This window comes from Cucumis melo, chromosome 2, assembly GCF_025177605.1.
Source record: "Cucumis melo cultivar AY chromosome 2, USDA_Cmelo_AY_1.0, whole genome shotgun sequence".
Lineage (NCBI taxonomy): Eukaryota > Viridiplantae > Streptophyta > Magnoliopsida > Cucurbitales > Cucurbitaceae > Cucumis > Cucumis melo.
In genome coordinates this window covers 1,724,100-1,741,229 of record NC_066858.1, presented here as the reverse complement: position 1 = coordinate 1,741,229, position 17,130 = coordinate 1,724,100, and the positions used below count along the sequence as shown (strand labels likewise).

Here is a 17,130-nt window from a genome sequence, read left to right as displayed (position 1 = left end):
GATGTACAGGTTAGACTAATGGTTTGTTGTTTAGGAAAAAGCATTCAGAAGCTAATTATGGAAATCACAATAAAAGCTTCCCAATTAATTAGCCTAAAGATCAGATAGGCCATAATGTGTAAATGGAGAAAAGAAGTATCTACACCACAATAAAGCTAGAGAAAGAACCAATTCTTATAATCTACGATTAAAAAGGAGATATGTTGTTGAAAATCTGATTGTTCCTTTCAGTCCATAATGACCAGAAAAAAAAAAAAAGGCTCTGACAGGCTTAAGACACAAACTCTCCTTTTCCTTTCTAAAAGTGTGGTCTATCAAAAAAGAAGTTATGGAAGACTCCCATATTGGATGCCAAAGGAAATATGCCAACCAGGATATGGATCCAAGCCTCCAAAATGATAGGAGATTAAGGTAGAAAGATATTTATATGGTAGAAGAGCTTCTATGAAAGAACTTGTCATTTTGTTTTTCCACACTGGTTAAATCGCTGTCACTAAAACGTCATAAGTTCAAATCTTAGTTCAAGTCCTTTTTTTAGAATTCTCATGGATTAAGGTGTCATTGGTAAGGTCATAAAGAATTTTAGAAACTGTTAGTCTTGTGCATTAAAAAGTATCATTTAGTTTAAAAGAATGGCTTCAAGGATTAAGGTGTGCATTTAATGCATTTAATTATTTGAAGTATGAATGTTCTGAAGTTTCATTTTGATGTGTATTTTTAGATGCATTAATTGTTATTTGAAATAGCCTAGTGGTACTATCGGTTTGTTTTTCTCCTGTAAAAGTCAGATGAGAAAGGAATATTTTAATTATTTATTGTGTGCTTTCAAGTGCAGAGTTGATTTCAAGATATGTGTCTGAAAACGCGTCATCAACTGTCTTTTATTGTTTTATAGTAATAATTATTATTTATTAGAAAATTTATTTTAAATGACAATTTTTCTAAAAATATTCATAAATATAGCAAAATATTACGGTCTATTTGTCTATCATGGTTATCTATCAGATAGGTTGTGATATTTTGTAAAAAATTTGGTTCTTAAACTTAGAGTTTATTCATTAAAATTCAAACTAAACTTTCATAAATGATCGTTATAGATAACAAAAACAATACTAATATGTACTTAAAAAGAACAAAAATCAATTGACTACTAACTTGTTAAATTGCATGGAATTTGACCGATTTCATCAAATTGAGGTGAGACAAATTAATAAGACTAAAAAATTAAAGAGGTGAATCAATTCTTTCTTTTAAGTAATAGTAACAAAATTCTTGAAAATGATAAATTAATACCTACATACCTTTTAAGTCTTATTATAGTTCTTCTACCTTTTAAGTCTTATTATAGTTCTTCTGGTTTCTTACTAAATCAAATAATACAAGATGTACAATTGTCGGTGTTAGAGGTTGTGTGAACTCAAATTTTCTTTTAACAATTTACAAAAGAAGAGCAAAAGATATGGGAGACAAAAAGAACTAAAGAAATATGTACATTTGCTCTGAAGGGGTTGTTGTTCCTTTCCTTCCAAGTAACCTATAAGAAAAAGCTTTGCGTCAAAAGGTGGCTCCATGTCTCATGTAAGACATGGTAAATGATTCAACAGTTGCCAACTCCCAAAGAAAGAATTTGATCTTTTCAAGGAGAGGAGGTTAGAGTGGGTTAACACCTTTTGCTTCGAGATTCTAGACACACTTATCCTTTTACAAGGTAATATGAAGTTAAACCCTAACGAAACTATCCATAAGAACAACTCATTCTTCGATCTCTTCGGTTAAGTTTTTTCCTAGTAAATTCCATGTCCTGTTGGCAATTTATGCGATATATAAATTAATGTAGAGTAAACTAATTCTCAAACACAAGTTAGAGCTAAATAAATAACCGATCATAAAATTGTAGATAATATCGAAAGACACCCTCAAACACACCTACAAATCTCTCGGCCCCAAATAGTTAATATAAAGAATAAGAGAAACACTTAATCCAACTCTCCACTGCCACACAAAATGGTAGACTGGGATTTGAGAGACTTCAAAAAAGAGGCGAACTAGAATCCTCAGATCGCCGTCTGGTGCCTTTTCTCATCCGGCAAATGCTCTCGGCACAATTGGCTCGGCTTTTTCTTCCCCATCGGCTCAAAGGAACCTCACTTCTGCCTTTTCTTCTTCAGCGGCGGCAAAGCTCGGCACTTGTGCCTCATGGCACACACACCTCTTATGCTGCAATTTTTCTCCTCTCTTTTTAAAGTGAATTCACAAAGCCTCCAAATTAACCTATTAAAATAGTTCTTCCATAGGTTAATTACAAAAGAAGTGGACCCAAATTTGGTTCATGAATTAAATCACCGCCACCCTCATTAACCAATCAAATAGAAATCTTTTTGGGTTAAAGGAAATAGAAATTGAGCCTAGGAGTTTGAGCTCCGAATTTCCTAGCGTGTTCTTCGTTCTACAACTCATGGATAGTAGAGAATTTTTGTTTGGCTATAACTCAAATTTTAGAAATCATTATTGAAAACATAGTTTTTGTTTCCAAATCATAGTGAGGTAGACAAAAACAATGTATGTGCTGTTTCATGAGTTGCTGAACAAATGGTGAACCAACATTGGAATACTATCGACCTTACTAAAAGGTATAATATACAATATTTGGGTCAAGTTTTCTCATACATTGCTACAAATTTGCTACCAAAAAAAAACCTTCTTACTACTCTCCTAGAGACTGGCTAACAATGAGATGATCCATTTTCCATTCTTGAAAAACAGAGGCACAAAATTCCCGTATAATATCAGTTTATTCATCATCTTGTATTATTACCTTCAACAATATCTTCCCACATCTATTCTCCAAAGGAAGTAGCTATATCTTGTGAGTGCTGTAACCAGCATCTTCAGTTGTCAAATCCTCTTTCCAATTCTCAAACTCAGATCCCCCAAATACCAATTGTTTGATTCCAACATAGCTGTTTTGTCAAAATTTTAGTGGCACATAAAACTATTATCAGTAACATTAGAAATGTAAATATTAAACCCAATATCCATAAAGAGCTCGTATGAGTATAAGAGAGTGCATGAGCATTAGAAGAAATGCAAAACCATACCAAAAGAGTTGATTTGTGTGAGGGCATCTAGGAGAGTGATTCTGAAATGGTTAAAATTACTTTTATTTTGAAAAACACTTTGAAACATGTTCTTAATCATTCAAAACTACTTTTGATGACATGAAAATTGCACTTGTAAGTGTAAAATTAAATATTAAATTATTTTTTACTGGTTACTGGTGTGATTCGAAGTGATTATACGACGATTTTGACAATTTCACAATCACTCTCCAACATGCTCTAAAAGCTCTAAAAGGGCAAAAATCTAGTGATTCTGTTACACACTTCACAGGCAGCAGATGAGCAAAAGTACTTTAAAGGAAATTAAATTTGGGCAAGAAAACATTGGTAAGAAGTGTAGTAGGAACTTACTCAGAGCTTATCTGGGTTAATGCATTTATCAAAACATCTAGAAGCAAAGGTTCGCTGGTCCCAATATCAACCCTGTGTATAAAGAAAAGTCGATAAATGAGAAAAAAAAGTGAACGCTGACATCTTAAGGTCTTTCCTGGTATCACGAACACCTCCGTAAATGTTATGAAAATGACAGGAACATCAAGAAAATTAGATTGAGAGATATTACCATATGCGAGCCAAGTTGTCTTGAACCTCAAAATCCCCAATGTTATAAAATGTGGTTGGAGTAACATTAGCTCCCTGAATAGCATCATAACTCGGTCGTTTATCCAAAGGAGATTGAGACAGCTGTAGAGATTAACTTAAATGAACAACGGCAGTGAATATGATTCATAAAGTTTGCTGAAGGCTAATTTTTCAAACAAAATTATGCAAATCCTATAACAACGTGAAATAATAGTGAAATTGAAGTTTACCTGCATATTCATGGAATTGCATCCACCAAGACGTCCAATGATGTGCCATGACCTTATGGTCTGTGAACAAAGATCATAAATCTAATTCATTGAAGTTTTTTAGGCAGAAGCTAAGATAACAGAAACAAAAACTTACATCACAAATTAAGGTGATATCTTTTGCCAGTGGAGTGTTGTAGAATTCAAACCATATATATGAATTTGAGAAATCGAACCTGGAAGAAACATTGACAACTCATATGTCCAATTCCAAACTAAAGAGAGAATATATGTAACGGAATGGAGAGAATTCAATGCATAATTAAGCCAGAAGATACACATTCAACAGAGAATTCACATAAATTATAGAGAAGAAAGAAAAGACTCACACAAAAAAGTAACAAGTTTTCTTATTCTCAGCTGAATATGTTTTAGAGATTAAGGAGAGAATGGATGCTAAGGACATAGGAATATAACTAGGAAATATGCTTGTATTCTAACTGTTCATACACTCAGGCTTCAGCATATAAAAAGCAATAAAATTCTCAGTTATCAGAAATATACAAAAACTATTTGTAGTGCAGTTGCTACACATAAATTATATGCTTGTTGGCTAAGGAAATTCTTCCTAAATTAGAACTTAGATCCCAACTCTAGTGGAAACCAAGGAGAAACAATATGCATTTATGAAATTGTGGCTGTATAGATAGTCCAACATTGGGGTTCTCTGTTTTACTGCCTCAGACATAGCCAAATCAAATGCATTCATCCATAGATTACAAGTCACAGTAATTTCTCGACTGTCAGTATATTGATCTATTGACCTTTAACTATCAAAGTGTTGTAAATATTAGGCATTTTGCCTAGAGAAAAGCTACATCTGGTACCGGATCAATGATTCGAGTAACACACCCCAAGTCATTTTTTCCAAGTTAGAAACTTCAGGACCAGAAGTTAGAGGATTTAATCTCAGAGTAAAATGGAAAATATCTAAACATTTTTGTTTGAAAAATGATTGAAATCCAAAATAAATGTTCGATGGAAAAGCAAGAGCATGGTTAATTCAATAAAATGAAAAGGTTGAACAATCCATCTATTCACTAAAACTAATCTTACTTGTTGAATGTAACTTTTACTGGAACAGCTGATCCCGTCTTTGGCTGGAGTATCTTGTTTCTTTTCTTCCTCAGCCTCTCTTCCATCTGCAGTATGTACCTCTTACAGGTTAAACACCAAAAGCCAAAAACAAGAACGCTTCTAATAAACAACAATACATGTTTATCTAGACATATCAACTTAAGCCACCATATTTACGCTCATAAAACAAACAAAATACATAAACAAATGACCCAAGAAGAGATTATTCCCATTAAGCAGTAGCAAGAAATTGAAGTATAAAATGTCCACTAATTACTTCGCCGATAAACCCACAATGGGATAATAGAAAAAACAAACATGAAAAAGCGGTTGACGAGGAAGAGATGAGAAAGTTATACTTTGGACCGAGCTTTCTCTGGATCATCAAGACTAGTTCCGATAATTTCAGCGAATTCAGGGTCTCGATCATAGTCCTTTTCTTCTTCTCTTCCTCTAAATCCACTCTCACTCCAAAATCTGTCGTCCCCATCATCATAATCTTCACGTTCTTCATCCACCACCTCGATTTCAGTGGAGGGGATGTTGTAAATTTCCGATTTTTTGTCACGGGCAGCACTGGATAGAAAATTCCGGTGAAGGGGTTTAGAGAGGGTGTATGGGGGCAAGAAATAGTTGGTTGGGAGGGAAATTTTAGCGCCAATTGTTGTGATGGGAAGACGAATCGGCGAGAGAATGGAGTGGTGGAATTGCAAGACAATCATTTCTGTGTCTGCGGAGCTTGAAGAAAACCTTGAGCGATGAAAGATTAAAAGATCAAATCTTCTTCAAATCTGGAAAGAAAGGGGAGTTCGAAACAATTGGAAATGATCTTTTTAACAAGCTTAGTGTTCAAATTTCTTTACTACAGTGTTTATGTTCCGAAAAGATAGAAGGCAAGGAGATAATTGTAGAGTACGGATGACCCTAAAATATTGGGGAAGCAACGTTGAATGATGACCCATTTTTGTAAATATCAATGATCCTTAGGTTCGAGTGAAATTAACAAAATACACATCGTCGAAGATGTAGTTTCATCCCTCTTTTTTGTTCGACCAATTATCATCTTTCCTTTTCAGTCTAGAATGATGTTTTGATCCACTATTCCAAAAACCTAACTCTATATTTTAGTGTTTTTTCAACCAATTGAGATTGCACTAAAATCATTTGAAATATCGTAACCAAGAAGTAGGAAATGAAATCCAATACTAAAGATTTTTCCGAATATTTAAAACTAACATGCAAAACCATATCACGTGTATAAAAAAGGTTTGCTTCGTTTTTCAACATTTGAGCCGTGAGAATTTGAATTATTGTTATTTTTACTCTTTGACATTAAAAACATTTAAGATAAGTTAATCCCAAATCAATTCTATCAATGACAATAATCCATTGTTGGAGTGCATTTCTTTAATACTTCATGACTATCATGTTTGGCATTACTTAATCATCTTTGACTTGTAATCAATGCATTGGTTTGCTTTAAAGAGTAGTAAGTAGAAAAAGAAAGTTCTAGATTAGTTAGAATAAGACATCGTGTAAAATTTGCCGACATCCTTACAAAGATTCGTAGATTCATTAACTCATCTCAAAGTTATATATGTTTTATGCTATTCAATCCTTTTATTTGGGGAACATTTGAAAAGTTGATTCATTATACTATTGAGTTATGTTCATTTTCACATATATAAAAAACCAGTTCGATTAAAGAGCTAGAGTTATAAATTTTGAAACGTAGCTTTCAAAAAGAAATTATGTTTTGCTAATCTTCTATATTAACATTGTATCTATTTGTCACTCCCATCACTAATAAAGTAACTCGTGTCTTTGCGATTTTGATATTCTTTCAAAGTAGTTATTCGATCATGAAAGATTTTCGTATTCCCCCTTATTTAAACATCAAGGGAGGAGTTTGTTGTTTGTATTATGCTTAAAAGATAAATTAAGGTAAAGTTACTTGTTAACCTATGGTCCAATATCTATTTATCATAAACTTTACTATAATTTTGAATTCACACAATTATTTAATTTTATATGTCATGAATTTACATATAACATAAGTGGTTGACCAACATTTCTATATAAAATAAATTATAAAAAGTATATAAAAAAACAAAACGTGAACATATAATATTAACATATAATCTATGTATGAGTTATTTTTTAATATAGAAAAATGAATAAAAAATAATTACAAATATTATAATCGTTGCGATAAATCAAAATAAATTACTATCTATATCATTATAAATATAAATAATAGTCTACGTGTTTCTATTAAAAAATAGTGACGTGACAATATACCTATTGGCTATATAATATATCAACACAATCTAATGCATCTATTAAAAAAAAGAAATATATAATGTAGAAATTAAATTTTAGGTTTTTTTAGAATAAAATTAAATTCAGATGACAACAAATGAAAATATGGAAAGTTGAGAGGTAGAAAATGGAAATAATGGAAAAATAATGTCGTTTATTGAAAAGAAAACTCTTTTTCTATTAATTTTGATGTAAAAGAATAATAGAAAGAGATGGGGAGCGGCAATTCAAATTGGGGGAAGAAAGGAACAAAGAAATCGATACGGAGAATAAACGCGATGCCACCATCGTCGCGTCTTCTCTAGGGTTTCGTCCATACTTTTTTACTCTTTTTTCCTCACTTTCCCCATTTCTTCATCGTATTCAAATTTCAAATTCATACTTCGTGTACGGGGCAGAAATTCGTGTTTTTTCGACCTTTTGTTTATTGTAACTTTTTATCTTCACTCCATCCCTTGTAAGTTCATCCCGATCTGCGGTTATCTGAAGTTTTGATTTCTTTGCTCCAACGAATTGAAATTGGTTTGCTCTGACATTGTTGCTTCTGTACCGGATTTGGATTAACTGGTGGCTGGTGTAATTAAAGAAGCCGACTGGGGATTGGTTGAGAAAAGGAAGGGAAAGGAGGAGGAGAAGGTGGTTAGTAGAGTTCACCATCAATCTACTTAAGTGTTTGCATGGCTGGTATTATCTCGTTCATATTTTTTTACTCGTTTCTCTTTATGAACTGATGCCATTTGCGGCTTATTTATCTTCCTTTGATACAACAGATTGATGTTTGTATAATATTAGAGCTTGGGGACAAAAGATATTCAATCATTACTCATCAAATTCAAAGGTTGTGATTTGGGTTTGGTAGTTCAGGGTTCCTTCATCGTTTGCTTGACCAGCATAATTTTCCGGCCAGCTCGAACCTGGTAAAGATTTGTTCATCGTGGTTTTACTTGTGCACTATAACGAAATGAATTCTATACATCTAGAGGTAGTTTATGGGGAGGCATATGAATTATTTGTTGAATTGTATGAGAGATATTTTATTTGTATGGTTTGAATTAAGGTGATTGATTGAATTGGATTTATCTGTGATGTGTGAGTTGCTTTTTAATTGCTTGTTTATATTGGTAATTTAATTTCAGAGCTCTTGATGAGAAACGATGCTGTCGAAAGTTGATTCAAAGAAGATTGGGAGTCGCTCTGGGAGTGAGAAGTTGTTGAATGAGATAGAGACCATAAACAAAGCACTTTATCTGAACAAAAATTTATCTAAGAATTCAAATCCTGTAGCTAATATTCGACAAAGACATACGGGTAAAACCAATTTGCCCGATCCCAAGTTGAAGCCAAAAAGCAGTAATGAAGATCCAACACGCAAGGAAAAGAAATCTATTTGGAGTTGGAAGTCTTTAAAGCCGTTCTCCCATGTTCGAAACCGCAGGTTTAATTGTTGTTTCTCTCTCCAAGTTCACTCGATTGAGGGGTTACCTTCTGATTTGGACGATTTTAGTCTAATTGTATTCTGGAAGAGGCGGGATGGCTTATTGGTAACTAACCCTAAGAAGGTCGTACGGGGCAAGGTAGAATTTGAAGAGGTGTTGAACTGTACTTGTACAGTACATGGTAGTGGAAATGGACCTCATCATTCTGCAAAGTATGAGGCCAAACATTTTTTACTCTATGCTTCTGTATATGGTGCTTCAGAGGTTGATTTGGGGAAGCATCGGGTTGATCTCACAAGGTTTCTTCCCCTAACATTGGAGGAGTTAGAAGAAGAAAAGAGCTCCGGAAAGTGGGCTACAAGCTTTAAATTATCTGGTAAGGCTAAAGGTGCCACAATGAATGTTAGTTTTGGATACACAGTAGTAGGTGATAATTTACCCGCCCCTGGAAATCATATCGGTGATTCCGTAAAGGGGAAGCAGAATAAGTATGATATTGGGAAATCCGAGATGGTGGTTGGTGAATCTGGTAGTAGAAGCAGAATACAGAATACTGAGAGTATTCCTAGAAAGATGAACTATAATTCTCTTGAATCATCCCAGACGGTAGATGATATAAAGGATCTTCATGAAGTTCTGCCAGTACCTCAGTTAGAACTTGCCAAGTCGGTAGATCTATTATACAAAAAATTTGATGATGGTAAATTGGATGCTTCAGCGGACAGCAACCCTGAGTTCAATGGATGTATTGAAGATTCTCATCCAATGAAATCTGATTCTTACCTTTCTGCCCCCGAGAAAGAAAATTCTGATGTTGATTGTGGAACCGAGTTCTCATTCATTGAACGAGGGATTGAAGTGTCTTCTGAGGAACAGGTGGAGAAAATTGAAGTAGGGGTTGAAGTGTCTTCTGAGGAACAGGTGGAGCAAATCGATGTAAAAGATGTTGATTCCTCTACAGTTGGATGCCCTGTTGACAATGTATCACCGATGGCTCATGAAGAGGGTAGCAGGGTTACTGCATGCGATGGTTTTTCCAATGGCGATGATATTTATACCAAAGAATCCATCCTGAAGGAGTTGGAGTCAGCTTTGAGTTGCGTGTCTGAACTGGAGTCGGCAGCAATGGAGTCTCCTGAGGAAGAGCATTTGAACTTAAAATTTAAGTCAAGTGATGAACCAACTGAAGAGGGCATGTCCCTTGATTTAGATGATGAATTTTTGGAAAGTAAAGGGATCCCCCTTGATTTAGATGATGAATATTTGGAAAGTGATTTCTTACGTATGTTGGGGCTTGAGCAAAGTCCATTTGGCTTGAGTTCTGGAAGTGAGCCAGAGTCTCCAAGAGAGCGGCTATTACGACAATTTGAGGAAGAAGCTGTAGCAGGTGGTTATTCTCTGTTCAATTTTGATGATGAAGATGAAAATTATTCAGCATATGTTTATGATTTTAATGCAAGTTCTGAGCTCGGAGACATGGCTGATACAGCTTTTGATATGCCATCGCCTGTAAATGCTAATGAAGGCATGTGCTTCGTAGATGATGAAGCAATGAGGAGTAAGATGAAGGCCAAGATGTTGGAAGATTTGGAGACAGAGGTTTTGATGCACGAGTGGGGCTTGAATGAGGAAGCCTTTCAACAGTCGCCATCGAGCAGCTCTCATGGGTTTGGAAGTCCAGTTGATATGCCTTGTGGAGACCCATTTGAATTGCCTCCTCTTGGAGAAGGACTGGGTTCATTTATCCAGACAAAGAGTGGAGGTTTTTTGCGATCTATGAATCCTGCAATTTTCCAGAATGCTAAGAGCGGTGGGAACCTGATTATGCAGGTTTCTACCCCCGTGGTAGTACCTGCCGAAATGGGTTCGTGTGTAATGGAGATACTACAGCGTCTGGCCTCGGTTGGAATTGAGAAACTTTCTATGCAAGCAAATAAGTTAATGCCTTTGGAAGATATAACTGGGAAAACAATGCAACAAGTAGCGTGGGAAGCTATTACTACTTTGGAGGGTTCTGAGAGGTTTGTGGTCTCATTTTCAACAACTCCCCCACCCCTCTCTCGCTATGGGAGGTTCTTTATTATTTTGTTTAACTATATGTTATTTCTCTACATTGGAACAGGCAATGTGCGCCTCAGAGTGAACCGGTGTTTGAGCAAGATCCATTTGATAGACGAAAAACTTCCATGGGCAGATCATCTGGTTCTAGGCACGAAACGTATAGTAAAACCTGTAAACATGGTGAGCCCGAGACGGAATATGTATCCTTAGAAGATGTTGCTCCTCTAGCCTTGGACAAGATTGAAGCCCTTTCAATGGAAGGGCTGAGGATACAGTCAGGAATGTCTGAGGACGAGGCACCTTCTAACATAAGTGCACAGTCTATAGGAGAATTTTCAGCTCTTCAGGGCAAGGGAATCGACATTAGTGGGTCGCTTGGACTGGAGGGAACCGCTGGATTGCAATTGTTGGACATAAAAGACAATGGTGATGATGTTGATGGATTAATGGGTCTTTCTCTCTCTCTTGATGAATGGATGAGATTGGATTCTGGGGAACTTGATGATGAAGAAATTATCAGTGAACATACTTCTAAAGTACTCGCTGCTCATCATGCTAATTCCTTGGACTTCATTCGTGGTGGCACAAAAGGAGACCGAAGGCGAGGAAAGAGTTCTAGCCGAAAGTGTGGTTTACTGGGTAACAACTTCACCGTGGCACTCATGGTACAACTCCGTGATCCGTTGAGAAATTATGAACCAGTTGGTGCCCCAATGCTTTCTCTTATCCAAGTGGAGAGAGTGTTCATCCCACCAAAACCCAAAATATACAACACGGTCTCTGAGATACGAAACAAATATTATGATGACGATGACGAGATCATTGCAAGAGTAGAGATAAAGGAAGAACCGGAGGAGAAAGCTTCTGAACAACAACAAGGCATTCCTCAGTTCAGAATCACAGAAGTTCATCTCTCGGGTATCAAAACTGAGCCCAATAAGAAACTCTGGGGTACCTCGACATCCAACCAACAGAAATCTGGTTCACGATGGTTGGTTGCTAACGGCATGGGAAAGAGCAAGAAACATCCGTTTATGAAGACAAAGGCTGCTCCAAAGTCGTCGGCTCCCGAACCAACGAAGGTGCAACCTCCTGGGGATAAAGATAAAGATTCCTTGTGGAGCATCTCATCTGGGTCTAAATGGAAAGCCTTTTCCGCATTAAATCCACTTGTAAGGAACCCAAATGTTGTATTCCCTAATGAAAAATTCCGGTTAAGGTGAGGGAGGATGAATTGCTTGCTAGCAATTGAGCTGTTCTATGTACAAATATTAGTCCTTCAGGTGGAGTATACTCATGAAAGAGGTAACCCATCAGTTCTAAGAACTACGGGAAGAATCTGTATTTGATCTATAAATATACACAAATACTTAGGTCGAGTGGTTTTCATCTGTACTATGTGATTTTGGATATGTCAGCAATTTTTTTGTACAATAATTTAGGGACGTGTATCAAACTTCCGACTTGAGGTATGGGGTCCATGTTAATTGATGTGAAGCTTACTTTTTACTTTTTACTAGATAGGTGCACGATCGGAAATGATTTAAATGAAAATTTTAAACCTCTTATTCTCTTGTTTCTTGTTAGGTCCACTCCTAAGTTCAATCAAGAGGGGTAAGAGTTCAAAATAAACGACGAAAAGTTGTTTTAGGTTTTATGATTATATAAAGAACCACATTCTCATTCTCCTCGATTTCTTTTATATGCACTATCAATTTTAACAAACTGAAACAACATTTTTATCTTAGAGAAAAAAGAAGAAAATGTTAATGAAAAGGGAAATTATGGCTAAAGTGAAAAAAAAGAGACCATTCCTTGAACAAAATGCGAACGAGGAAGATAAGGCAAAAGCAAAAAAAGAACACAGAACCTACAAATAGTGAGAGGAAAGGGTGCTGTGGTTGACGAGATAAAGTGAACCCATGTTTTCTAATTATTTGGGATTTGGATTTGAGAAAGTTGAAAACAATAAAATGTTATTTTCAAAATTTGGGTTTTTGAGTTATTGTTTTTTGATTCTATTTTCAGACTTTGGGCTTTACCAAACATGTATCCATCCCCTATTCTTCCTTTTTTTAAAACATAAAATTAGATTTGGATGACCAATCAAAGTATGCCATGAACTAGGGACGCGTATGATGGACTGAAAAACAGAGTTGATCGACTAGATCAAAGTCGATCAATCGGAAAGTAAGAGGGGTTGGTCGGGGTCGGTTTCAAAAAGTTTCTAATCGAATATTTCCAAAAAGTATTTCTAAATTTTAGACTGACCGATCTTTACATTCGATGTTGAGGTTAGTTTGAACATTTACTAAACTGACTATGGTCGATTTTATAAAAAGAATGGACTTCGATGGATCGATGATCACCTTACCCTGAATTATTTTTAAAAAGTTTTCAAAAATTGATTTAATTTTTAAAAGCAATGTAATTAACAAGGAATGTAGAGAGTGAAACTATGTAACCGTGTTTATACGGCTAATCTTAAATAAAATACCGATGGATATTTGGCGGACTGTAATGAGATGAGACATTCAAACTTACGAATGGATTGAGAGTTTGGAAATTTCAATTTGTAATATTTTTCCTCATTGTTTCCCTGCTTTAGGATTTCATTTCAATTCTATTTCTATCACTCACACTTTTCAAGATCTACTGGTTCTCAATAATTTTAGTTATCTTCCAACTCTCCAAACAATCTCTAAATGATTATTGAACACTATCTCCATCCATCTATGTCAAGATATAGCAAAATCAACTAAAATATTTCTAAAATATAGCAGAATTTTAGGTTATTTAGTGTCTATGGATCACATTTATACAACTTATAGGCAATAATAGAAATCATCGATAAAATCAAAAAATATTTTCAATCATTTTTCCATTTCCAATAATTTAAACCCTATGTATATTAAAAGAAATTGTGGAGTTATTCAACATTTCTATTAAGAATATTAGAAATCATAAAAACCAATTATGAAAAGACACCACAATTTTTTAATAAAAAAAACAAGTTTTATTTTTACAAAAACAAATGGGCTTATTCTTCAATATGGGCCGCACCACTACATCAAGCCCAATGGACAACACATTCATAAAGGAGCGGAAATTAGGGTTTTTGTGGCTTCTCATCTTCACTCAACGCCTGCTTCTTCGCTTCTAACCCTCGTAAGCTTTCCCTCGATCTCCCATTTTTCGATTTCTTTTCTCCACCAATTTGTTTCTTCTGACATTGTTCATTTTTCTACGAAACTGATTTTATTGGTTATTACTTTGTTTTCGTTCTTTCTGATTTTCATCAACTTGTTACAGTTTAATCGAAGAAGCCGACTGCAGATATGGTTGAGAAAACGAAGGGAAGGAAGGAGGAGGTGGTTAGCAGAGAGTACACCATCAATCTACACAAGCGTTTGCATGGCTGGTACCATCTCATTCATCTTCATGAACTGATGTCTTTTTCGGCTCAATTAAATTAACATGCTGTACTTTTTTATGTTTTTTTTTTCAATATATATGGCGAGATATATTCAGTTTTTATGCTTTGGAACTGATATCTTTGTGATGAGATGTTAGTTTTGTTCATGGGTTTGATTATAGATTAGGAATTTGGCAACTGGTGTGGTCGGTCACAACCGATATGCTAATTCTGACATTTGTATAAGATCTGAACTAGGGGACAAAAGATGACTTTCATCATGGATGTTTTTAAAGACATGAACTGAACAAAGGATAGTAGGGACTAGAATACGCTTGCTGTTAAATGTTCCTGTCGAGGGTATTGTTGGAGAGATCAAGAAGTGTTATGAAAGCAATTTTGGAGTAATTTTACTGTTTAACATAGGCATTTGTAATGTTTCACTTGGTTAAAGATTAGAGTCTATCATGTAGGTCTTAATATTTTAGGAAGCGAGGTTGTGCGTGGATTTTATGGAAAGAGAATAATTAAAGAGGTGTTAGATGTTTGTGAAAGGACCTTATTGTTGTTTTGTCCTTGGTGAAGTTTTATGTCTCTCTTTTGGGTTCGAATGCCTTTTAACTATCCTTTAGGCAACATCTTAGTCAGTCGGATCATGTTTCTTTGAGGGGCTGTTTTGTGGGTTTCTTTTGTTCCCTTGTGCTCCTTCAATTTTCTCAATGACCGTTGTGTTTTCTGTATAAAAAAAAGTTGTTTGTATGTGCCATTTTTTCTCAGCGATTTTCTGTATTTCTCAATTGATGTTGCGTTTTCTTTCAATGGGCTGGTTATGGCGTATGTGCTGTTTCTCATTTCACCGTACACATTTTCATGAGTAATCTCTAGTCTTGTATTTTCTGTTTATAGCTTTTCCCTCTCATTGTATTGGTAAATCTTAGCATCCAAGTTTAAATTGTTAATTCATTTAGGGTTCTATAACTGTAACAACTCTCTAGTTCTCATGTTCTACTGTACTTCTTAATTATAGTACCTTCAAGAAGAAGGCTCCCAAGGCCATCAAAGAGATAAGGAAGTTTGCCGAGAAAGCAATGGGAACAAAGGATGTCAGAGTGGACGTGAAACTGAACAAGCATATTTGGAGCAGAGGAATTCGAAGTGTTCCAAGGAGAATTAGAGTTCGTATTGCACGCAAGAGGAACGACGATGAAGATGCAAAGGAAGAACTGTATTCTCTTGTTACTGTTGCAGAAATTCCAGCAGAAGGTTTGAAAGGATTAGGCACTAAGGTCATTGATGAAGAAGATTGATCTATCACACATATTATCTGTTATTTCCAACTTTTTGGCAAAAATTTTTGGTGCAAGACTTGTTTGAGTCAGAGTTATTCTTCATTGTCCTTGCTTTGGTTCACTTGTTTATTTTACTTTGAAATCTTAGCTGAAGCAGCGTTTTGTTAGTTATAATAGAACTTGCAATGCTTTTTAACTTGAGAGTTTCTTCTGTTTCAGTTCATTGTGACATTAATTTCACCTTTCATTCCCCAACTTTTCATCTTTTAATGACTAAGCTCACTTAAGCTATAAATGTAAGCTTTAGGATCAAGCATATAGAACTTGGGATTCTTAAGCTCAAAAATAAATAAATAAAATAAATAATTTCCCTTCAATGAGCAACCGTCTATAGTTTATTTTGCTCAGTTGATTTTTATAAACTAGGAAAAAGAAATACATTTTTGGTTATGAGGTTTTGATTTTGATCTATTGGGAATTGGATTTGGTTTCAATTTAGGCGAAACAAAGGAATTAGATCAAAATATAAACTCACTAAACCTATAATTCTCAAATCTTAACTGACAAATATCTCCTTTTGTACGATCCAAACGAGATTATTAAGTCTTTTTAATTTTTTTAAAAAAGATAAAAGGGAAATAACAAAATACATTTTTTTGTCGGTCCTTAAGGTTTCATAACATATACTTTAGTCCTTCAAGTTTATAAAATGATTCTAAATAATTTCCGACTTTACTTTCAACTGAAAAAATGTTACTTAAACTAGGATAAAATGACATGTCTAGTTCATTTAATTACATGGCAAAAATCTACTTAATTGGTTGGTTAGAGAATGTATTAAAATTTTAACCTATTAAAACTACAATAATAAACAACTTTAACTATTGATACAATGGAATAGAAAAAGTGGTTGGAGAAAACCTTGTTTGGATTTCTTTAAACATGTGTTAAATAGCTTATTACTATGTTTCTAAAAGTTCAAATTTTAATACATTTTGAGAAAGAGAATATGATGGAATAGAAAGTGTGGTCGGAAAAAACCTAATTTAGATTCTTTTAATATGTGGTAAACTGCTCATTATTGTGTTTTTAAAAGTTAAAATTTTCTAAATAATTAAATAGATTTTGGCCAAATGAACTAGTCATGTCATCTCATCCACGTCAAAATGAACTAGTCATGTCACCTCATCCACGTCTACACTTAATAGTGACATCTCATTAGTTGAAAGTTAAGTCAAGAACCATTTAAAATCATTTTGTAAACCCGGAGGACTTAAGTGTATGTTTTGAAACTTGAAAAGACATTAAATCCAAACTTGAAGGACCAAAAGTGTTACTTAAGGTTTTTTGGAAGATTAGGGAAGATTTAAATATTTTTTTTTGGAGAAGATTAAAAAAAGATTAATTAAGATTTGGAAAGATTTGATGGTAGAATCTTAGTCTAATGTCCACCAAGATACACCAGTTAAAAAGATTTTAATATTTTAGAGAAAAGTGGCCGACTTCTCCATGGACCGAGAAAAACAGTTTTACGAGTTTTGAAAAAAGTGTGCTACTTTT

At 34.7% G+C, this 17,130-nt stretch overlaps 3 protein-coding genes across 7 annotated transcripts; 2 read left to right on the top strand and 1 right to left on the bottom strand.

Moving 5' to 3' along the window:
- Positions 1-1,350: 1,350 nt before the first annotated feature.
- LOC103492292 (uncharacterized) lies at positions 1,351-6,092 on the bottom strand. 3 transcript variants are annotated; one of them, XM_051081325.1, is made up of 8 exons: positions 5,407-5,989; positions 5,027-5,112; positions 4,068-4,146; positions 3,932-3,991; positions 3,682-3,803; positions 3,471-3,542; positions 2,816-2,960; positions 1,351-1,534 (listed from the first exon to the last, which is right to left on the bottom strand). In XM_051081325.1, the coding sequence occupies exons 1-7, from the start codon at positions 5,767-5,769 to the stop codon at positions 2,858-2,860; spliced, it is 885 nt and encodes a 294-aa protein (XP_050937282.1). In that variant the 5' UTR covers positions 5,770-5,989; the 3' UTR covers positions 1,351-1,534; positions 2,816-2,857. The 3 variants fall into 3 exon arrangements, with proteins under 3 accessions (XP_050937282.1, XP_008450822.1, XP_016901029.1); XM_008452600.3 differs by lacking the exon at positions 1,351-1,534 and adding an exon at positions 1,881-2,271 and having other exon boundaries at positions 5,407-6,026; XM_017045540.2 differs by lacking the exon at positions 1,351-1,534 and having other exon boundaries at positions 2,594-2,960; positions 5,407-6,092.
- Positions 6,093-7,583: 1,491 nt separating this feature from the next.
- LOC103492290 (protein PLASTID MOVEMENT IMPAIRED 1-RELATED 1) lies at positions 7,584-12,382 on the top strand. 3 transcript variants are annotated; one of them, XM_008452596.3, is made up of 5 exons: positions 7,584-7,826; positions 7,956-8,053; positions 8,140-8,286; positions 8,506-10,826; positions 10,928-12,382. In XM_008452596.3, the coding sequence occupies exons 4-5, from the start codon at positions 8,524-8,526 to the stop codon at positions 12,087-12,089; spliced, it is 3,465 nt and encodes a 1,154-aa protein (XP_008450818.1). In that variant the 5' UTR covers positions 7,584-7,826; positions 7,956-8,053; positions 8,140-8,286; positions 8,506-8,523; the 3' UTR covers positions 12,090-12,382. The 3 variants fall into 3 exon arrangements, with proteins under 3 accessions (XP_008450818.1, XP_050937280.1, XP_008450819.1); XM_051081323.1 differs by having other exon boundaries at positions 7,584-8,008; XM_008452597.3 differs by lacking the exon at positions 8,140-8,286 and having other exon boundaries at positions 7,584-8,053.
- A 1,549-nt stretch (positions 12,383-13,931) lies between these two features.
- Positions 13,932-15,766, top strand: LOC103492289 (60S ribosomal protein L31). The gene is made up of 3 exons (XM_008452594.3): positions 13,932-14,034; positions 14,179-14,287; positions 15,309-15,766. The coding sequence occupies exons 2-3, from the start codon at positions 14,205-14,207 to the stop codon at positions 15,586-15,588; spliced, it is 363 nt and encodes a 120-aa protein (XP_008450816.1). The 5' UTR covers positions 13,932-14,034; positions 14,179-14,204; the 3' UTR covers positions 15,589-15,766.
- Positions 15,767-17,130: the final 1,364 nt, after the last annotated feature.

Coding starts and splice junctions, on each gene's coding strand:
- LOC103492292 (XM_017045540.2), bottom strand. CDS start 5,769: ATGATTGTCTTGCAATTCCACCACTCCATTCTCTCGCCGATTCGTCTT. Junction 5,113..5,406: donor CAGAGAAAGCTCGGTCCAAA/GTATAACTTTCT, acceptor TACATACTGCAG/ATGGAAGAGAGGCTGAGGAA. Junction 3,992..4,067: donor ATATCACCTTAATTTGTGAT/GTAAGTTTTTGT, acceptor CTTTGTTCACAG/ACCATAAGGTCATGGCACAT.
- LOC103492290 (XM_008452596.3), top strand. CDS start 8,524: ATGCTGTCGAAAGTTGATTCAAAGAAGATTGGGAGTCGCTCTGGGAGT. Junction 10,827..10,927: donor ACTTTGGAGGGTTCTGAGAG/GTTTGTGGTCTC, acceptor ACATTGGAACAG/GCAATGTGCGCCTCAGAGTG.
- LOC103492289 (XM_008452594.3), top strand. CDS start 14,205: ATGGTTGAGAAAACGAAGGGAAGGAAGGAGGAGGTGGTTAGCAGAGAG. Junction 14,288..15,308: donor CACAAGCGTTTGCATGGCTG/GTACCATCTCAT, acceptor TCTTAATTATAG/TACCTTCAAGAAGAAGGCTC.